Raw genomic sequence first — 19788 nt, 5'->3', positions numbered from 1 at the left:
AAGTGTTATTAGTCCTTGAGTGCTGAAATAATAATAATGAAAGTGATGTTAGTCTTAGAGTAATAGGCAAGGGTGAATCTGAGTGGGAAGAGTGTGGAGGCATGGAGAATCCATTTTTGCAGTTACCTAGGTACAGGGTAAATTACATCTGTACCAAGTTGGTGGTACTGGATGCTCATTTGGAAAAAATGACTCATGAGAGCTTCCTTGGTGAAATGAACAGCACATCCTATGACAGATTAGTTTGGGAACTTGTGATAGGACGAGAAGAGACCAAATTGATATGATTTCTAACTAAGGAGATAAGCATACATACATAGGACGAAGGGGAAGGACAGCTGGCTTAGGAAGAAAGGGGGATAAATTCACTTTCAAATATTTTGAGTTTCAGTTACTGATGGGACAATCAGGTAGAGATGTTCTGAAATCAAAGAGTGATATGAGACTTGGTCTTATATAAAATGTTATAGTTGGGGAGAGAGATTTAGGAGTAAATAAGTTTGTCAGTGCTGGTAAGTTTGTAAAGGATAATAGATTACAATCAAAAGAACTTTTGTGATGCCCATAGTTTGAAGACTGATTAGCAGAAGAGATAGAAATAGTCAGTAAGGTAGGAAGGTAAGTTTCATACTATGGGAATGAAAACATGTGAATTTTAAGAAGAGGTAGAAACAGTGAGGAAAGACCATTGAGCTTAATACAGACGTGGGTGATTTTTAGAAGAGGAGTTTCTATAGAGGTGTGAGGGCAAAAGCCACAATGCATAAAGTTAAGGGAGGTAAACATACGGAAACTAGAGCACATAATGAAAAGGAAGGAGATCTGTGTTACTAAAAAGAGTAGCATGGAAAACTCTTTATATGTTTGAGATGGAAAGACCTAAACAAATTTAAAAGTAGAAAGTAAGGAACCAAAGAAGAACATGTGTGGATGTTAAAGGAATATAATACCATGGTGTGGCCCTGGTCCTAGAGAAGGAAGAGAGGAAAGACTGTTCAAGGTAGAGATAGAAGTATTAACTTTGGAATAGGAAGCAAAACCTTTCTTTGAAATTAGAGTGAAGAATGAGAAGGAAAGACAAATAAAAATGGAGAAACATGGAGTGGCTTGTATCAGAAAATCTGTTTTCGTTATTAAGGACAAGGTGAGATCATCTAAAGAAACTCTGCTTTTATGGACTAAACAAAATGTCATTGAGGACCTCTGTTGGAGGAAATAATGATGTAGACTTATACAACTGTTATAATCTTACTTTATGTGATATTCATTATGATAAATCACAAATATGTCATATTTTTTCTCTTATTTCAGCAAAAAATCAGTTAGAATTTTGTTGTCATATGCTTCGAGGAACAATAGACCCAAAGGAGCCATCTACTTATGAGTATGTGAAATTTATAGGAAATTTCAAATCTTTAAACAGTGGTAAGTTAAAATGCTTCTTTTGCAATGTAATTTCACTTGGTATTCTTTTAAGCTCTTAAGGACAGATGTTTGAATATCAGTAAAAACTAGATTTTACTGGAGTAACTGTTGATACTTATTTCCTTATTGTTTTAGTATCCACTTCAGCACACAATGGTTTTGAAGGAACAATACAACGCACACACAAGCCTTCTTATGAAGATAGAGTTTGTTTTGTAGCTACTGTCAGATTAGCTACACCTCAGTTCATCAAGGTATGTTTCTAATTTTATTTTGCAAAGGGGTTTCACTTTATATTATGAGAATTGTCTGTGTAATTTTTTTGTTGTTTCCAGATACTTCCTGTAAACATTGAAGTGGTAATGGACATGAGACATTAAATATACATGATCATGATATTTTTGAAGCAAATAATGAGTTATCAAGGCACTCATTAAATTATATAACTAATTATTAAATATATACCCTTTGTAGTTAACCAATGGTTATGTATCACCATTGTCCTGCTTTTGTGCAAAATTTTAAGATGCTTTTTTTGTATGGTTCACACTACATTAAAGAGGAAAAGCCAAAAATCTAGATAAATTTAAAAGATTGGTTTTGAAATTTTCTTTTGAAATGCACAAGTGGCTTTTTACTGCCTTTCATGTACCTCTTCAGTTTTGAAATTCAGTTAAATAATTTATTTTTATATCCTGGACCCAGGAAGCAGATGATTAGTAGGGAAGTGGGAAAATCAAAGACTTCAGTCACTGGAAAGTGGCTGGAAATAAGCTAGGCTAAGATTTTAAATTTAGGGAAACACCATATTATAGGACAAAGTACTGAATTAGCAGTTAGAGGATCTTGAACCAGTCTCACTCTGCTTGTTTTGATCTTACTAGCAGTGGCTAAAATGTTTATTGAGTGCTTACCACATGCTGTATACTTTACATGAGTTATCTCATTTAATTCTTAAAAATGCTGCTATGATCACCATTTTATATATAAGGAAACTGTGGCCTTAGGGAAGTTAAGTTACTTGCCCAAAGTCACAGCTATTAAGCAGTAGAACTGAGATTGATTCTAATTCTTTTTCTCTCAAAGCCCAAACTCTTAATCACTACACTGTGCTACAGAAGGTTATTCAAGGACACAGAGGCAGGTTGGAATACATTGTTGAGTATGACTAGAGTCTATGGTTACTGTGTGTGGAGGAGTGGATAGGGATGGTGAGAGATGATGTTAGAAAAGTAAGCAGATGCCGGCAATGAAATGTGCTTCTTTCTTTGTTGTTTGTTTCTCCTTGCTGAAGAGTGTAGATTTTATCCTGATGGAATGAGCAACCATTAAGGTTTTTAAGCAGGGAAGTTATACAATCATATTTGAGTATTTATAAAGTAATTGTGGCCAGAATAGAAGATGAGTTGAAGGACAGGGAGACTTTTTTGGGGAGACACTTTGGCAATAGTGTGAGCCAATGATGGCAAGGGTCTAGAGTCTAAACTAAGACCCTGAAGCTGGATGGGATCGAACAGATTTCTTAAAAACTTAGAAGGTGAAATTGAAAGGATTTAGTAGTGGCCATTTAGATGGTGAATGGTGAAAATGAGTGTATTGTGACTATCAGATTTCTAGACTTAATGGCATAACAACAGGTATGCCTCTGTTAATGAGATGGAACATTGTGTAACTGGGTATGAGGAGTAAAGCAGTTAGTTTATTTTAGGACACGTTGAGTTTGTGATGTGCAGGAACATCCAGACAGAAATAGAGAACTCTAATTCAAGAGAGAGATCTGAATTCAGAATTAGGGTTTATGGGCATGTGAGTGTATAGAGAAATGTGTCGAGTGAGAAGTACTCCCCCAGAAGCCTGCATCTATTTATTGCCATATTCCTTGGTACTAGAAAATAAAAATGTATTAAAAAAATGTTTAGGGAAAAGTTAGCTAAGAATGACTTTTACAGCTAACAATGTTTGGGACTGTGCTAAGGACACAGAAAAGTATTTCTAAATTTTAATTATTAATTTATTTGTAGGAAATGTGCACTGTTGAAGAACCTAATGAAGAGTTTACATCTAGACATAGTTTAGAATGGAAGTTTCTATTTCTAGATCACAGGTAACTCCCATTTTTCAATTCTATAAAAAGATAATAATCATATTATAATTCTTGAAATTAATGGATTTCAAGGTCAAACTTTTTCTCATCAGGACGCTCAAACTCATTATCCATTATTTAAAAAATAAAGATTCCTCCCAAAATTGATTTCTAGTTGAGTATTTTTTATTATGGAAAAATTCATAATATTGGTTGTTTTATATGTAATTTAGGGCACCACCCATAATAGGATATTTGCCATTTGAAGTTCTGGGAACATCAGGCTATGATTACTATCATGTGGATGACCTAGAAAATTTGGCAAAATGTCATGAGCACTGTAAGTAGATTTTAATATTTCTGGTGATAATAACTTTTTAATCTGTAAATAACTATCATATTAATAGAAGGTGGTGAAATACCAGCTTAGAACCATTTTTGTGTTTTTGAAATATATTGGAAATTTTTTCTTTGTATATATAACTAATTCCAGTAGGAATCCTAGATCAAGTCTAAATTAAACTTCCCATTTTACATATTTCAGTCTATAGTAGTAAGTACAGTTTTATAATATGGCATCTAATAAACCTTGTTTTGAAGTATATAAGCTCTACATCTAGAGTAAGAGAAGTAGATTTGTTTGAAAATTGTAATAGTATGTCAAAATATTAGAACACTATTTCATAAATTTTGATATCCAGGCCCAGGAGGTAGGGACACATTTAAAGAATCTCTTTTAGAAAACTCATAGTGAGTGCTTCATTAATGTTACCTGCTGTTGTTATATTAGCAGAAGGAACATTATCATCGCATTTTTTGCCCTGTTCTAAACAATTTACGTACATTATTCTCTATTTTTCATCATCACAATTGTAGAAAGTAGGTACTACTATTATCTCCACAAGTAAACTGAGACGCAGAAAGGCTAACTAATTTACTTACAAGCCCGTAACTCACTGGTGGCAGAGACAGGATTAGAGTCTAGCCCTACCCCTTTACCACGTGCTATTCATTCCTTGTTTCAGAAGTTTTTTTTTTTTTTTTTTTTCGGTACGAGGGCCTCTCACTGTTGTGGCCTCTCCCGTTGCAGAGCACAGGCTCCAGACGCGCAGGCTCAGCGACCATGGCTCACGGGCCCAGCCGCTCTGTGGCATGTGGGATCTTCCCGGACCGGGACACGAACCCATGTCCCCTGCATCAGCAGGCGCACTCTCAACCACTGCGCCACCAGGGAAGCCCCAGAAGTTTGTTTTTAATAGGTTTTATTTGCTTCTCTGATACTCCTCCCCAAATCCTTCCCTCTTGAGTGTCCTCTAAATTAGATATTTAAGATACTTTCATAATGTCTTAGGCTGGTCTCATAAACCTCTCTCTATGAAAATAAAGCATGTTATATAATATCATCAGCTATATGGAAGATTTTCAGAGTAAAGTCACTTCACAGAAGAAACATTCCTCACTTCAAATGATAACAGGCACTAAGCTCCATGATGTATTAAAAATATCTGACACCTATACTAGCTAGCTGGGTAATTTTGGACAAGCAGTTTGAAGTATGTAGAACTTGGTTTCCTCATTAATAGAGAGAACAAGCGATTCCTGTCCAGCATTTCCTAAGGTTTGTTGCATGAATGCCAGTCTATTAAAAATGAATTTTAGGGCTTCCCTGGTGGCACAGTGGTTGAGAGTCCGCCTGCTGATGCAGGGAACACGGGTTCGTGCCCTGGTCTGGGAAGATCCCACATGCCGCGGAGTGGCTGGACCCGTGAGCCATGGCCGCTGGGCCTGCGCGTCCGGAGCCTGTGCTCCGCAAGGGGAGAGGCCACAACAGTGAGAGGACTGCGTACCGCAAAAAACAAAAACAAAAACAAAATAACCCCCAAAAAACAAAAAAAAAGTATTTTATGGTCAAGGAAAACTAGGTAACAGCTTATAATCAATCCCCATCTCCCCACAACCAGAATCTTGACATATATTAGCATACTCAAGGCTTTGAGAAGACCTGTTTAACAAATTTTCCCAAGTTAATTTAACCACAAAACCCATTTTTTGCTTAATATCATTAAAAAGCTTCCGAACTTACAATCTACAGAGAATGTTTTGGGAAATACTGTATTGTCAGTTACTTTAAATAATTAAGTTTTTCTGATTTTGGTTAGTTAAGGTTTAGAATTAAATGCCTCAAAGATGCTGTACTTGTGGGGGCCAGGAGGGTGGGTGGAGCTCAGGTGTGATTACTTATTGCTGTTGCCCTCAGTATGTCTTAGCAGGAGAAAGTCAGTATGTGAGTAATTTATTCTTGAGTATTTGGAAGTTTATTGTGTGTGAAAAGTGTCTAAGATCAGCAATAACTGGCTGTAAATTGGGCACTGTGGAAGATATGCTAATTGCTATCTCTACAGAATAGCATTTTCTTATAATTAATGTACTATATGTTATTGAAAAGCCAGAAGAAGAATTATATATATAGATATAAATGTGGGTGATACCTTTGGCTAGAAATCTAATAATATGAATCAAAACATATTTCTTTTCTTCTTAGTAATGCAATACGGGAAAGGCAAATCATGTTACTATAGGTTCCTGACCAAAGGACAACAGTGGATTTGGCTTCAAACTCATTATTATATCACTTATCATCAGTGGAATTCAAGACCAGAGTTCATTGTTTGTACTCACACCGTAGTAAGGTAATAATTCTTTTTACAGAATTTCTGAATATAGAAACATCCATAATGATTCTGGAATGTAATTTTATGTATAACTTATTAATGAAGTACAAAGTGATTTTTTCACCATTTTTGATATATATTTCAGTTTATTATTACATTTACTTATAGGCATTTACTTATAGGCATTATATAGGATATGTAGAAATATATAACTCTTGACATAAATTTTATGGTTTAGAGCAGATGTTGTAACTGTCTTTTATATACCACAGTCAGTCATGTAAAAGGAGAACTAGAGTAGATAAAGCATACTCTTCCTTTATTTAATTCCTCTTAATTTAAGTTCTGTGTGGTTATGGATCATTTACAGTAGCACATAAAACTTTTGAGATATGTAGAAAAATGGAATTTGAACTAAGATATACACTGTATGTATATGTTTTAGGTTTTTATGGTGCATAGAAAATAGTCTGGAATTTGTGATGAACAAGTAAGACACATAACAAACACTGAATGGTTTCACCTCTGCAGTATTTTAAATGAATGATAAAACACTGAAATTCTATTTTTTACCATTTGTAGTTATGCAGAAGTTAGGGCTGAAAGACGACGAGAACTTGGCATTGAAGAGTCTCTTCCGGAGACAGCTGCTGACAAAGTATGTTATCCTAAAGTTATTTTAAATTATTTTTATTTCTTCCCAGTGAAAGACAAGACTCAACAAATATTTCATTTCCTTACTTGTGACAGGGTTATAACTATGCTTTACTATTTATTTTTATATTAAATTTAATATCTTACAACCTTGTGTGCTTCTAAAAAAGATTTGAAGGGCTGCTATTTAGTGATAACTGTATGAGAGACATGTATGATCTCAGATTTAAACTAACATTTGTTACAGTGTGCTAGGCTCTGGCTAGGTTTTTATATAAATTACAAAATGTCATTTATTTCTCAGACATCCTTATCTGAGTAGGTGATAATCCCCACTTTGAAAATATTAAAACTGAGCTTAAAGACTCATGCCTGGCAAGTTACAGTCAGATTTTGAACTCTGGTTTCTCTTTTCATTGTATCAGGTAGGAGTGTAGTATATTAGCTACCTATTGCTGTGTAGCAGAACTTAATGATGTAAAATAACACACATATATTATCTGATAGTTTCTGTGAGTCAAGAATCCAGACACAGTTTAGTTGGGCCCTCTGCTTCAGAATTGGTCATGAGGCACAACATTTCAGCCCAGGGTCTCTCACAAGTCTGTAATCAAGGCATCACTGGGGGCCACAGTCATCTCAAGGTTCAACCTAGGCAGAATCTGTTTCCAAGCTCACTCAGTGGTTGTTGGAAGGATTGGGTTCCTAATGGGCAGTTAGACTGAGGGCCTTGGTGTCTTGCTGGCTGATGGCCAGAGGCAATCCTCAGTTCCTTTCCAGGTGGCCCTTTCTATCAGAACAAGTATGCAAGAAGATCTAGGGAGAGAAAAATCCAGCAAGATTAAAGCCAGTCTTTTGTAACCTAATCACAGAAGTGATATCCCATCACTTTTGTCTGTTCTGTTCATTAGAAGTAAGTCACTAGATATAGCCTACAGTAAAGGGGAGGGATTATACAAGGTTATGAATACCTGAAGGTAGGAATCATTATGAGCCGTATCAGGAGTTGCCTACAACAAGTATTTTTGACCTGTAGAAAAATAAGTGGAATGAAAAGGTCAAGAATGTATATTAAAAAATGAGTTAAAATAGGCAGCATGCCAGGGGACAGAATGGGAGGATGTCATTCAGTCATTCAACAAACCTTATTAAGTACTTTCCATGCACAGTGAAGAAAACCATCAACAAAATGAAAAGGAAATCTACTGAATGGGAGAAGATATTTGCAGATGATATATCCAATAAGGGGTTAATATCCGAAATATATAGAGAACTCATAGGACTCAGTAACAAAAAAGAAGTCCGATTAAAAAATGGGCAGACAACCTGAATAGACATTTTCCCACCAGACACATGAAAAGATGCTCAACACCTTTCTAATCATCAGGGAAATGCAAATCAAAACCACAATAAGGTATCACCTCCTACCTGTCAAAATGGCTGTTATCAAAAAGACAACAAACAACAAGTGTTGGCGAGGATGTGAAGAAAAGAGAGCCCTCATGCGCTGTTGGTGGGATTGTAAGTTGGTGTAGCCACTGTGGAAAACAGTATGGAGGTGCCTCAAAAAATTAAAAATAGGATGACCTATCAGTTTCACTTCTGAGTATTTACTTGGAGAAAACAAAAACAGTTGAAAAGATTAATGCACCCATGTTCATGGCAGGATTATTTACAATAACCGAGATACAGAAGCAACCTAGGTAAAGATGTGGTACATATATACAGTGGAATACTTTGCAGCTGTAAAAAATGAAATCTTGCTATTTGCAGCAATATGGATGGATCTTGAGGGCATTATGCTAAGTGAAATAAGTCAGAGAAAGACAACTGATCTCACTTATACGTAGAATTTAAAAAACAAAACAAATGAACAAACAAAACAGACCCATAGATACAGAAAACAAACTGGCGGTTTCCAGAGTGGGGCGGCGGGGTGTGGACTGGGGCAAAATAGGTGAATGGGATTAAGAGGTACAGACTTCAGTTGTAAAATAAGTAAGTCACGTAGGAATCTGATTAATAAAACTGTAATAGCTTTGTATGGGGACAGATGGGTACCAGACTTACCATGATATTCATATTTAAATGTTGAATCGCTATGTTGTACACCTGAAACTAACAATATTGTGCATCAACCATATTTCAGTTAAAAAAGAAGAGTGTCTTCCCTATGCCAGGAAGTACTGGACATCGCTCTAGCTGCTGAGAATATGACTCCTGCTCTCATGGGTCCCACATGAAAGAATTTTTCCAAAGAGGTTCTGTCTGCTTAGGAGGGGGAAGATCCAGCATGTTTTTAGTGAAAGAAATTTTCTGAGGAAAGTGCTTAAACCTAGGGTTCCTTGAAATAAGGACTATCATAGAAACCAAAGTAATTCATATAGAGATTGTTCTCTTTACTTCTTTTTTTCCCCTCGTGCCCATGTCCAATCCTAGGAAATTCAGCTAGCCCTACTTACAAAATATACTCCAACTATGTCTACTTTCTCCCCACATTAACGTTACCACCATGATCCTCCTGAGTTTAGGGAAGAGGTCCACTTGAGATATATTTTTCAGAAATGTCCATGTGTGGATGGTTTTAGTCAGGAATCTAAATGTGATCACCAAGGGAATGAGTGTAGAGAGAAGATGACCAGGCAGTAAGCACTGGGGCACTCAACATTAAGACGTGAAGGGGTCAAGGAAGAACCAATCACAGGAGACCAAGGAGAAATATCCACTGAGGTAGGAATAAAACCAGGAAACTAAGTTGTCCTAAAAGCCAAGAAAAGAAAGCGAGCATGTCAGTGAGGAGTGAACAGTCGGCTTTGTCAGGTTCTGCTGAAATAAGTTAAATTAGATGAGTACTGAGAATTGAGCATTCAGTTCAATAACATGTATTCGTTGATGAGTAAGAACAGACCAGGTGGAATAGTAATATGAGGGAAAGCTTGATTAGAGTGGGTTTAGGAGAGAATTTTCTGAGACAAGGGGAATTAGAGATGGTGAGTAAGGAAGGGTTTTACTACAAAGAGGAGGAAGATCTGGCAATAATAGGAAGCACTGGGCTAAGAAGAAGCTTTTGCTTTTTAAGGTGGGAGAAATAATAGCGTGTTTGTATACGGACGAGAATGGTCTGAAGGAGAGAGAAAAATTGGTGATAGGAGAGAGAGTGGTAGAAATGCTAGAGAAGTGTTCTTGAGTAGGTGAAAGAAGATGGGATCTAGTGGACAAGTGAATGGATTAGGCTTAGCTAGATAGAGGAGCAGATTATTTCAGCTACAGAAGGGGTTGGGAAACTATGGCTGTTCGGCTTGATCTGGCCCTCTGCCTTGGTTTGTAACACCCACAAGCTACAAATATGTTTTTTACATGTTTTTAAGTGATTGAAAAAAAAAAAGAATGTTTTGTGACACACAAAGATTATATCATCAGATTTCACAGCCACCCTTAATTGTATATTGCATATGGCTGCTTTTGTACTACAACAGTTGAATTGTTGTGACAGAGACTATGTGGCCCACAAAGCCTAAAATATTGACTCTCTGACCCTTACAGAAAAGTGTGCTGGTCCCTGAATTACAGTAACATGAAGAAGGGTAGAATATGTGAGTATGTATGCTGGTAGGAAGGTTGATATTGTAGTGGAGCTGTGGCATTTCTCTACAGTGAAATAGGAAGTGGAGTTTGGGGTTTGAAAAGAGGGAAAAGTGTTGAATGGTTTTCTAAGAGAGTGAGAAAGTGAATGGACAAAGGAATTTTAGTCTGTTTGGCAGGCAGGGTTAAGGGCTCATTGAGGGTCTTTTTTTTTTTTTTTTTTTTTGTTGCGGTACGCAACAGTGAGGGCCTCTCACCGTTGTGGCCTCTCCCGTTGCAGAGCACAGGCTCCAGATGCGCAGGCTCAGCGGCCATGGCTCACGGGCCCAGCTGCTCCGCGGCATGTGGGATCTTCCCGGACTGGGGCACGAACCCGTGTTCCCTGCATCGGCAGGCGGACTCTCAACCACTGCGCCACCAGGGAAGCCCTCACTGAGGGTCTTGGTCATTTATTTAAAGAGAGAACAACGGTTACCATGTGTGTTTCTTCAGCCATGTTCAGCTGTGCAGGAACAGATGTGGAATAGGTTAAAAATTGGGTTTCACCAGCACTGGTATTTTCCTAAGGGAGTATGGTGAAGGGAGATAGGGGCAAGGGAGTTGATGATACACTCAAGGGTGTGTTTGTGATGATTAACCATGATTTTAAGCTGGTTAAAAAGGGAAGAGAAGACAGTGATTATGAAAATGTGGTAGAATGTATTTTAGGTTCCACTGAAGGATTATTGGAGTTGGGATACTAAAGGGAATGAGGAAGAAACAGGGGGAAAGGTGATTAAAGAGTAGGATGTTTGAAACTGAGGTTATGGAGTGCTTATTTTTATTGATTATGACAAGGTCTAGGGTTTAACTATAAGAATAAGTGACTGAGGACAGTGGATGTCAAGGTCTTCATCAAGGAATAGAGAAGTCATGGTGTCAAATATGTGAATGTTGATAACCTAGGAATTAGGAATCAGTGAGGGCAACATCTAACATCATACTCAGCAGGAGAAAAGCTGAAAGCATTTCCTCTAAGATCAGGAAAAAGACAAGGATGTCCACTCTCACCACTTTTATTCAACATAGTTTTGGTCCTAGCCACGGCAGTCAGAGAAGAAAAAGAAATAAAAGGAATCCAAATTGGAAAAGAAGAAGTAAAACTGTCACTGTTTGCAAATGACATGATTCTGTACATAGAAAATCCTAAAGATGCTTCCAGAAAACTACTAGAGCTCATCAATGAATTCAGTAAAGTCGAAGGATACAAAATTAATACACAGAAATCTGTTGCATTTCTATACACTAACAGCGAAAGACCAGAAAGATAAATTAAGAAAACAATTCCATTTACCATCGCATCAAAAAGAATAAAATACCTAGAAATAGGCCTACCTAAGGAGGCAAAAGACCTGTACTCTGAAAACTATAAGATGCTGAAGAAAGAAATGGAAGATGACACCAATGGATGGGAAGATAAACCATGTTCTTGGATTGGAAGAATTGATATTGTCAAAATGACTGTACTACCCAAGGCAATCTACCGATTGTAATGCAATCCCTATCAAATTACCAATGGCATTTTTTGCAGATCTAGAAGGAAGAAATCTTAAAATTTGTATGGAAACACAAAAAACCTCAAATAGCCAAAGCAATCATTTTTTTAAATTAATTAATTAATTAATTAATTAATTTATGGCTGCGTCGGGTCTTCGTTGCTGTGCGTGGGCTTTCTCTAGTTGCGGTGAGCCGGGGCTACTCTTCATTGCTGTGTGCAGGCTTCTCATTGTGGTGGCTTCTTTTGTTGCAGAGCACAGTCTCTAGGCACTCAGGCGTCAGTAGTTGTGGCGCACGGGCTCAGTAGTTGTGACTTGGAGGCTCTAGAGCGCAGGCTCAGTAGTTGTGGTAGCTCCATGGCATGTGGGCTCTTCCCGAACCAGGGCTTGAACCCATGTCCCTGCATTGGCAGGCAGATTTTTAACCACTGAGCCACCAGAGAAGCCCCCAAAGCAATCTTGAGATGAAAAATGGAGCTGGAAGAATCAGTCTCCCTGGCTTCAGACTATACTATAAAGTTACAGTCATCAAAACAGTAAGGTACTGGCACAAAAACAGACTTACAGATCAGTGGAACAGGATAGAAAGCCCAGAAATAAACCCACACACCTATGGTCAATTAATCTATGACAAAGAAGGTAAGAATATACAATGGAGAAAAGACAGTTTCTTCAATAAGTGGTGCTGGGAAAACTGGACAGCCACATGTAAAAGAATGAAATTAGAACATTCTCTAACAACATACACAAAAATAAACTCAAAATGGATTAAAGACCTAAATGTAAGACCGATACCATAAGACTCTTAGAGGAAAACATAGGCAGAACACTCTGACGTCAATCACAGAAATGTCTTTTTGGATCCACCTTCTAGAGTAATGAAAATAAAAATCAACAAATGGGACCTAATTAAACGTAAAAGCTTTTGCACAGCAAACAAAACCATAAACAAAATGAAAAGGCAACCCACAGAATGGGAGAAAATATTTGCAAATGATGCAACCAACAAGGGATTAATCTCCAAATATACAAGTAGCTCATGCAGCTCAATACTAAAAAACGAAACCAAAAAAATGGGCAGAAGGTCTAAATAGACGTTTCTCCAAAGAAGACATGCAGATGGCCAATAGGCACATGAGAAGATGCTCAACATCACTAATTATTAGAGAAATGGAAATCAAAAACTACAATGAGGTATCACCTCACATGGGTCAGAATGGCCATCATCAAAAAGTCTACAAACGATAAATGCTGGAGTGAGTGTGGAGAAAAGGGAACCCTCCTACACTTTTGGTGGGAATGTAAACTGGTACAGCCACTATGGAGAACAGTATGGAGGTTCCTTAAAAAACTAAAAATAGAATTAACCAATAATCCACCAATCCCACTCCTGGGCATATATATGGAGAAAACCATAATTCGAAAAGATACATGCACCACAATGTTCATTGCAGTACTATTTACAATAGCCAGGACATGGAACCAACCTAAGTGTCCATCAACAGAGGAATGGATCAAGAAGATGTGGTACATATACATAATGGAATATTAGCCATAAAAAATAATGAATTAATGCCATTTACAGCAACATGGATGGACCTAGAGATTATCATACTGAATGAAGTAAGTCAGACAGAGAAAGGCAAATATGATATCCCCTCATATGTGGAATCTAAAAAATGATACAAATGAACTTATTTACAAAACAGAAGCAGACTCACAGACTTAGAGAATGGACTTGTGGTTACCAAAAGGGAAAGGTGGGCGGGAGGGATAAATTAGGATGCTGAGATTAACATATGCAGACTACTATGTATAAAATAGATATTCAACAAGGACCTACTTCCCTCCATTATAATGAGGAGGAAAGAGAAGATGGTTATATTCATATACCTGGTATGTTAATAGGTAGAGTTACATATTTGGTGGTGGCAAGTATTCTCATCTATATAAGACAAAGCTATCAGTTGAGAGGGGGAGAAAGAAGTTTAGGAACAATGGGAAAGATATGGAGTAATTGTGAAGAGTAGGAAGATGAGCCCACTAGAAAACTTAATTTTCTGCTTAGTGTTGAGTATCTTTTTTAGGTTGGCGATCATTTTAGGTTGACTGTAATTGTCTCCAAAGGAACAAGTGAGCTGGAAGGCTAGGTTGGACAGGGATGGTTTAAAGTTAGATGTTAATTTGTGCTCTTAGAGGTGCTAGAGTATCTGGTAATGAAAAGGAGTAGAGATTGAACGCGGTAGAGTAGAGGAAAAAGTTTCTTGGAGACGAGGAGTTCCTAGAAAGCTGAGAGGCCAGGACAGGATGTTGGATGAATCACCAATATGGGTATTGAATTCTGGAGAAAGGTCAGAGTTGGTGTGAAGAAGGAAGATTTTGAGCAGTCAAATGCGGAGTTCCAAAGATGCTTTTAGTGCCTTGTCTGTTAACTTAAGTGTCATCTTAATTCTGTTGGGTATTTTTTCACTTTTTTTTTTCTGATGTGGTGAAATATATGTAACAAAATTTACCATCTTAACCTATTTTAAGTATATAGTTGAGTGGTATTAAGTACATTCACACTGTTGTGCAAGCATCGCCACCATCCATCACCAAAACTTTTTCATCTTTCCAAACTGAAACTCCATACCCATTAAACAGTAACTCCCAATTCCCTCCTCCCTCCAGCCCCTGGCAGCCACCAATCTACTTCTGACTCTGTGAATTTGATTCCTATAGGTACCTCATGTAAGTGGAATCATACAGTATTTGTCTGTATGTGACTGGCTTATTTCACTTGGCATAATGTCCTCAAGGTTCATCCATATTGTAGCATGTGTCAGCATTTCCTTTTAAAGGCTGAGTAATATTCCATTGTATGTATATACCACATTATGTTTATTCATTCATCCATCAATGGACACTTGAGTTGCATCCGTCTTTTGGCTATTGTGATTAATGCTGCTATGAACATGGCTGTACAAATATGTGTTTGAGTACCTGCTTTCAATTCTTTTGAGGATATACCCAGAAATGAAATTTCTGGATCATATGGTAATTCTATATTTAATTTTTTCAGGAGCTGTTATTACTGTTTTCCATAGTAGCTGCACTGTTTTATTTTATACATTCTTGTCAGCACTGCACAAGGGTTCCAATTTCTTCATATCCTCACCAACACTGGTTATTTTCTGTTTTTTTTATAATAGCCATCTTGATTGAAGTGGTATTTCTTGGTTTTGATTTGCATTTCCCTAATGATTAGTGATATTAAGCATCTTTTCATGTGTTTGCTGCTTATATATCTTCTTTGGAGAAATGTCTCTGCAAGACTTTTGCCCATTTTTTAACTGGATTTTTTTGTGGCAGGTATTTTTGGGTTTTGTTTTTGTTGTTTTTTGGGTTTTTTTGTTTGTTTTTGGTTTTTGGTTTTTTTGGCTGTTGAGTGGTAGGAGCTCTTTATATATTCTGGGTATTAATTCCTTATCAAATAAATGACTTCCAAATGTTTTCTCCCATTCCATGGTGCTTTTCCACTTTGTTTATAGTGTCCTTTAATACACTTCTGTTGCCTGTGCTTTTAGTGTCATATCCAAGAAATCATTGCCCAATCGAATGTTATAAAGCTTTTCCCTTTTTTTTCCTAAAAGTTTTATAGTTTTAGTTCTTAACACTTAGATCTTTGATCCGCTTTGAGTTAACTTTTATATATGGTATAAGGTAAGAGTCCAACTTCATTCCTTTGCATCTGTTGTTTCTTTAAAGAGAGAATGAAACCAAAACTTTCTGGCTATTAAAATTTTTTTTTCATTTCTTTACCTAATATTACACAGGTACACTTCCCTTGTTATGGGGTAAAAACTGATTTTGGGGAGGAGGAATTAGCAAGCAGTATTGCTAATTTGGGAACTCTGAACTGAACTACAAGAAAACATTTATTTTACTCTTATCTCCTTAGAGCCAAGATTCTGGGTCTGATAATCGTATAAATACAGTCAGTCTCAAGGAAGCATTGGAAAGGTTTGATCACAGCCCAACTCCTTCTGCTTCCTCCCGGAGTTCAAGAAAATCATCTCACACTGCAGTCTCAGACCCTTCCTGTGAGTACCCTAGCTTGAAAGCAGACTTCCTTTAAAGAGAGTCCTAAATTGTTTATGTTGCCGGTATCAGCATTTTTCATCGACTGCCACTTTCAAATGATAAGTGTTTACATTTCTGAAATACACTAACCTTTTCAGTGAGCAAGAGGCACATTGCTCACATTTAGCAAAGAGTTAAGTTTATAAAGTAGCCTATAAAATATGTAGGTAGTAATATTGGTCTTGTTAAGTTATTTTTAATCATCCCTCAAAAAGAAAGCAAAACTATTACAGTAATTCCTTTTTTATTGGTAGAGCCAGTAAGTAGTGTTCTTTGAGTTTGCTTTTTGAAAGTGCTTTGTGTGTATCTTGTCTTTATGAAGACTTACATAATTGTCATTAAATTAATATCCTTTTTAATTTTTTAAAAGAGTCTAGCACCTTTGTTTCTCAGAGTATTAAAACTATATATAATGAAAAAGGGGGTTGTCTGAACTACTCAACATTGTGGGTAGAACATCAAAAGAGGTTAAATATAGAAATTTCTGGGATCTTAGAAAAAACTTTTTTCCTTATTGTAGCTATTTCTTCCTTTTAAAAAACAAATTATTTTACTGTGGTAAGAACACCTAAAATGAGATCCACCCTCTTAAATTTTTAAGTGTACAATACATTATTGTTGACTATAGGTATGACGTTGTACTGCAGATCTCTAGAGCTTATTCATTGTGCTTATTTGAAACTTTATGCCCATTAATTAATAATTTCCCATTCCCTGGCTCCTGGCCATTGGCAATCACCATTGTGCTCTTTGATTCAATGAATTTGACTATTTCAGATACCTCATATAATGGAGTCATGCAGTACTTGTCTTTTTCTGTCACTGGCTTATTTCACTTAGCATAATGGCCTCAAGCTTCATCCAAGTCATAAATTGCAGAATGTCTTTCCTTTTCCAGGTTGAACAGTAGTATTTCACTGTATGTATACACCACATTTTGTTAATCCATTCATCTGTCAATAGACATTTAGATTGTTTCCATACCTTGGCTATTATGAATAGTGCTGCAGTGAACGTTGGAATGCTAATATCTCTTCGAGATGCTGATCTCAATTCTTTTGCATAAATACCCAGAAGTGGGATTTTTAGATCATATATGGTAGTTCTAATTTTAATTTTTTTGAGAAGCATCCATACTGCTTCTACGGTGTCTGCAACATTTCCCATCCCCACCAGCGGTGTGCAAGGGTTCCAGTGTCTCCACGTTCTTACCAACACTTGTCTTCAGATTCTTTTTTTGAACAGTTTATAAGCTGTTTTTTTTTTTTAAATTGAAGTATAGTTGATTTACAATGTGATATTTTTGATAATAGCCATCCTGACAGGTAGAGGTGATATCTCATTGTGGTTTGTTTTTTTGTTTGTTTTTTTTTGTTTTTGCGGTACACGGGCCTCTCACTGCTGCAGCCTCTCCCGCCGCGAAGCACAGGCTCCGGACGCACAGGCTCAGCGGCCATGGCTCATGGGCCCAGCCGCTCTGTGGCATGTGGGATCTCCCAGACCGGGGCACGAACCCGCGTCCCCTGCATCGGCAGGCGGACTCCCAACCACTGCGCCACCAGGGAAGCCCTCATTGTGGTTTTGTTTTGCATTTCCCTGATGATTAGTGACATTGAATATTATTTCATATATCGGCTGGCCATCTCTGTGTCTTTTTTGGATAAATATCTGTGCAAGTCCTTAGGCCATTTTTTAATTGAGTTATTTGTGTTTTTTTACTATTGAGTTACAGGAGTAGTAACCATTTTTATATTTGAAGTTTTCCTATTTCAGATATTTTCTTTGTCCTTAAAGAAGTGATCAAAATGAAACATCTTGTCATAGACTTCACTTTTATTGAATAATTTAGAAAAATAACTAAAAAACCACTTTTATTCACTGTAATGCATTTTGAGATTGATCTTTAAAAATTATATTTTATAAAGTACTAATGCTGTTCTGTTTTTGTTGACCAACCTTAGCTACACCTACAAAGATCCCAACGGATACTAGCACTCCTCCCAGACAGCATTTACCAGCTCATGAAAAGATGGCACAAAGGAGGTCATCATTTAGTAGTCAGGTAAACTCTTCAGGTAGTATTCTTCTGAATAAAGATTTATTAAAGGGGAAAAAAACATCATCTAAATCTTTAGAAATTCATTTATTCATTATCCCTTTCTATGAAATTCAAAATAGTTGATACATAACACTTACTCAAGATCTTTATTTTTCTGTGAAGTAGTTGTCAAATATACCAATCCTTTTGATTATTTTTCAGGTAAAATGTTAGATTTTTTTTTTCAATTATGGAAGACTGATAATTTAGAGCCATTTTATATCTAATTTCAAATACCAATCACTTTCAGTAAAGTCCAGCCAGCTTTTTTTGGGAGCCCATGCAAGGTAATGTGGCAGATGCCTTGAAAGACAAAAAGATAAATAGGGAATAGGCATTTCCAGTTTAGAGGGGGAAGACATGCTTATACTCAGCTAAAAAAGTATGAGGCTAATTGTAATTCAGTTATAAAGATGCCATGGGGATATTTCTGGTGGAAGTACTCATTTATGGGAATGATTGTCACCCCAGTGTTATTTTTTATTTTGCTTCTAGTCCATAAATTCCCAGTCTGTTGGTCAGTCATTAACACAGCCAGTGATGTCTCAAGCTGCAAATTTACCAGTTCCGCAAGGCATGTCCCAGGTATTTCTGTTTGTTTCAGTTAAGTATTTTAAAATTATAAATTGTTTTTAAGTTACTAGAGATTTTTTAAAGTACATACTTATAGGTGCAGTAAATCTCAACTGTGGGCATTTAGAATATCTGGGGATTTTTTTTCCCCTCTTTTATTTATTTATTTTTTTCTGCTTTATAACAGATTTAATCAGTCATACATATACATCTGTTCCCACATCCCTTCCCTCTTGCGTCTCCCTCCCTCCCACCCTCCCCATCCCACCCCTCCAGGCGGTCACAAAGCACCGAGCTGATCTCCCTGTGCTATGCGGCTGCTTCCCACTATCTATCTACCTTACGTTTGGTACTGTATATATGTCCATGCCTCTCTTTCGCTTTGTCACAGCTTCCCCTTCCCCCTCCCCATATCCTCAAGTCCATTCTCAAGTAGGTCTGTGTCTTTATTCCTGTCTTACCACTAGGTTCTTCATGACATTTTTTTTTCTTAAATTTCTGGGGATTTTTTGATTGTCAGTGATATTGCGGTACCACTGACCCTTTAGTCAGCAAGGACCAGGGGTGCTAATTGTCTTTTAGGGTGTGTGACGGTTTTGCACAACAAAAAACTATCCTGTTTAATCTCTATTGAGAAACAGTATAGGCAGAAAGATATTAAAGATGAAATGTAGCTGTTCATTTTGTTCTTCTTATGGATAGTGGAAGAATTGAGTAATTTTATTCATATATTCATCCATTTGTTTATATACAGGACATTTATTGAGTTCCTTGTATTATCAGGTATTGCGGGTGCTGGCAGTAAATATATCTGTACTAAGAGACTTTATTACATCTTGAAGGAAGGACAGTTAACTACAATACAATGTACTATAGTCTATGCTCAGGGTCTGAAGTCTTGATATGTGAGCACATTAGATGGACCCTTAATGCAGCCTGAGGAAATGAAAGAGAACTTCCTGGAAGAATTGTTACTTGGACTGAGTCCCAGAGGAGGCTTAAATATAAAAACTAGCAAGACAAAGGAGAGGTATTGCAAAAGTG

At 37.0% G+C, this 19788-nt stretch overlaps 1 protein-coding gene across 10 annotated transcripts in view; it reads left to right on the top strand.

Annotated features, from left to right (window-relative positions):
• The window catches only part of CLOCK (clock circadian regulator), a 135839-nt gene that overhangs the window by 96968 nt on the left and 19083 nt on the right, over nucleotides 1-19788 (top strand). For all 10 annotated transcript variants that reach the window (XM_082606497.1, XM_082606493.1, XM_082606492.1 and 7 more), the window contains 9 exons: nucleotides 1312-1425; nucleotides 1561-1679; nucleotides 3447-3529; nucleotides 3742-3848; nucleotides 6051-6198; nucleotides 6763-6838; nucleotides 15892-16033; nucleotides 18035-18135; nucleotides 18667-18756. In XM_082606497.1, the coding sequence (XP_082462623.1) occupies nucleotides 1312-1425; nucleotides 1561-1679; nucleotides 3447-3529; nucleotides 3742-3848; nucleotides 6051-6198; nucleotides 6763-6838; nucleotides 15892-16033; nucleotides 18035-18135; nucleotides 18667-18756 (980 nt within the window). The remainder of the gene's footprint in view (nucleotides 1-1311; nucleotides 1426-1560; nucleotides 1680-3446; nucleotides 3530-3741; nucleotides 3849-6050; nucleotides 6199-6762; nucleotides 6839-15891; nucleotides 16034-18034; nucleotides 18136-18666; nucleotides 18757-19788) is intronic.

This window comes from Mesoplodon mirus (assembly GCF_964341445.2).
Source record: "Mesoplodon mirus genome assembly, chromosome: 2".
Classification (NCBI taxonomy): domain Eukaryota; kingdom Metazoa; phylum Chordata; class Mammalia; order Artiodactyla; family Ziphiidae; genus Mesoplodon; species Mesoplodon mirus.
The sequence above is the reverse complement of the archived record's forward strand: the minus strand, read 5'-3'. Positions and strand labels throughout refer to the sequence as shown.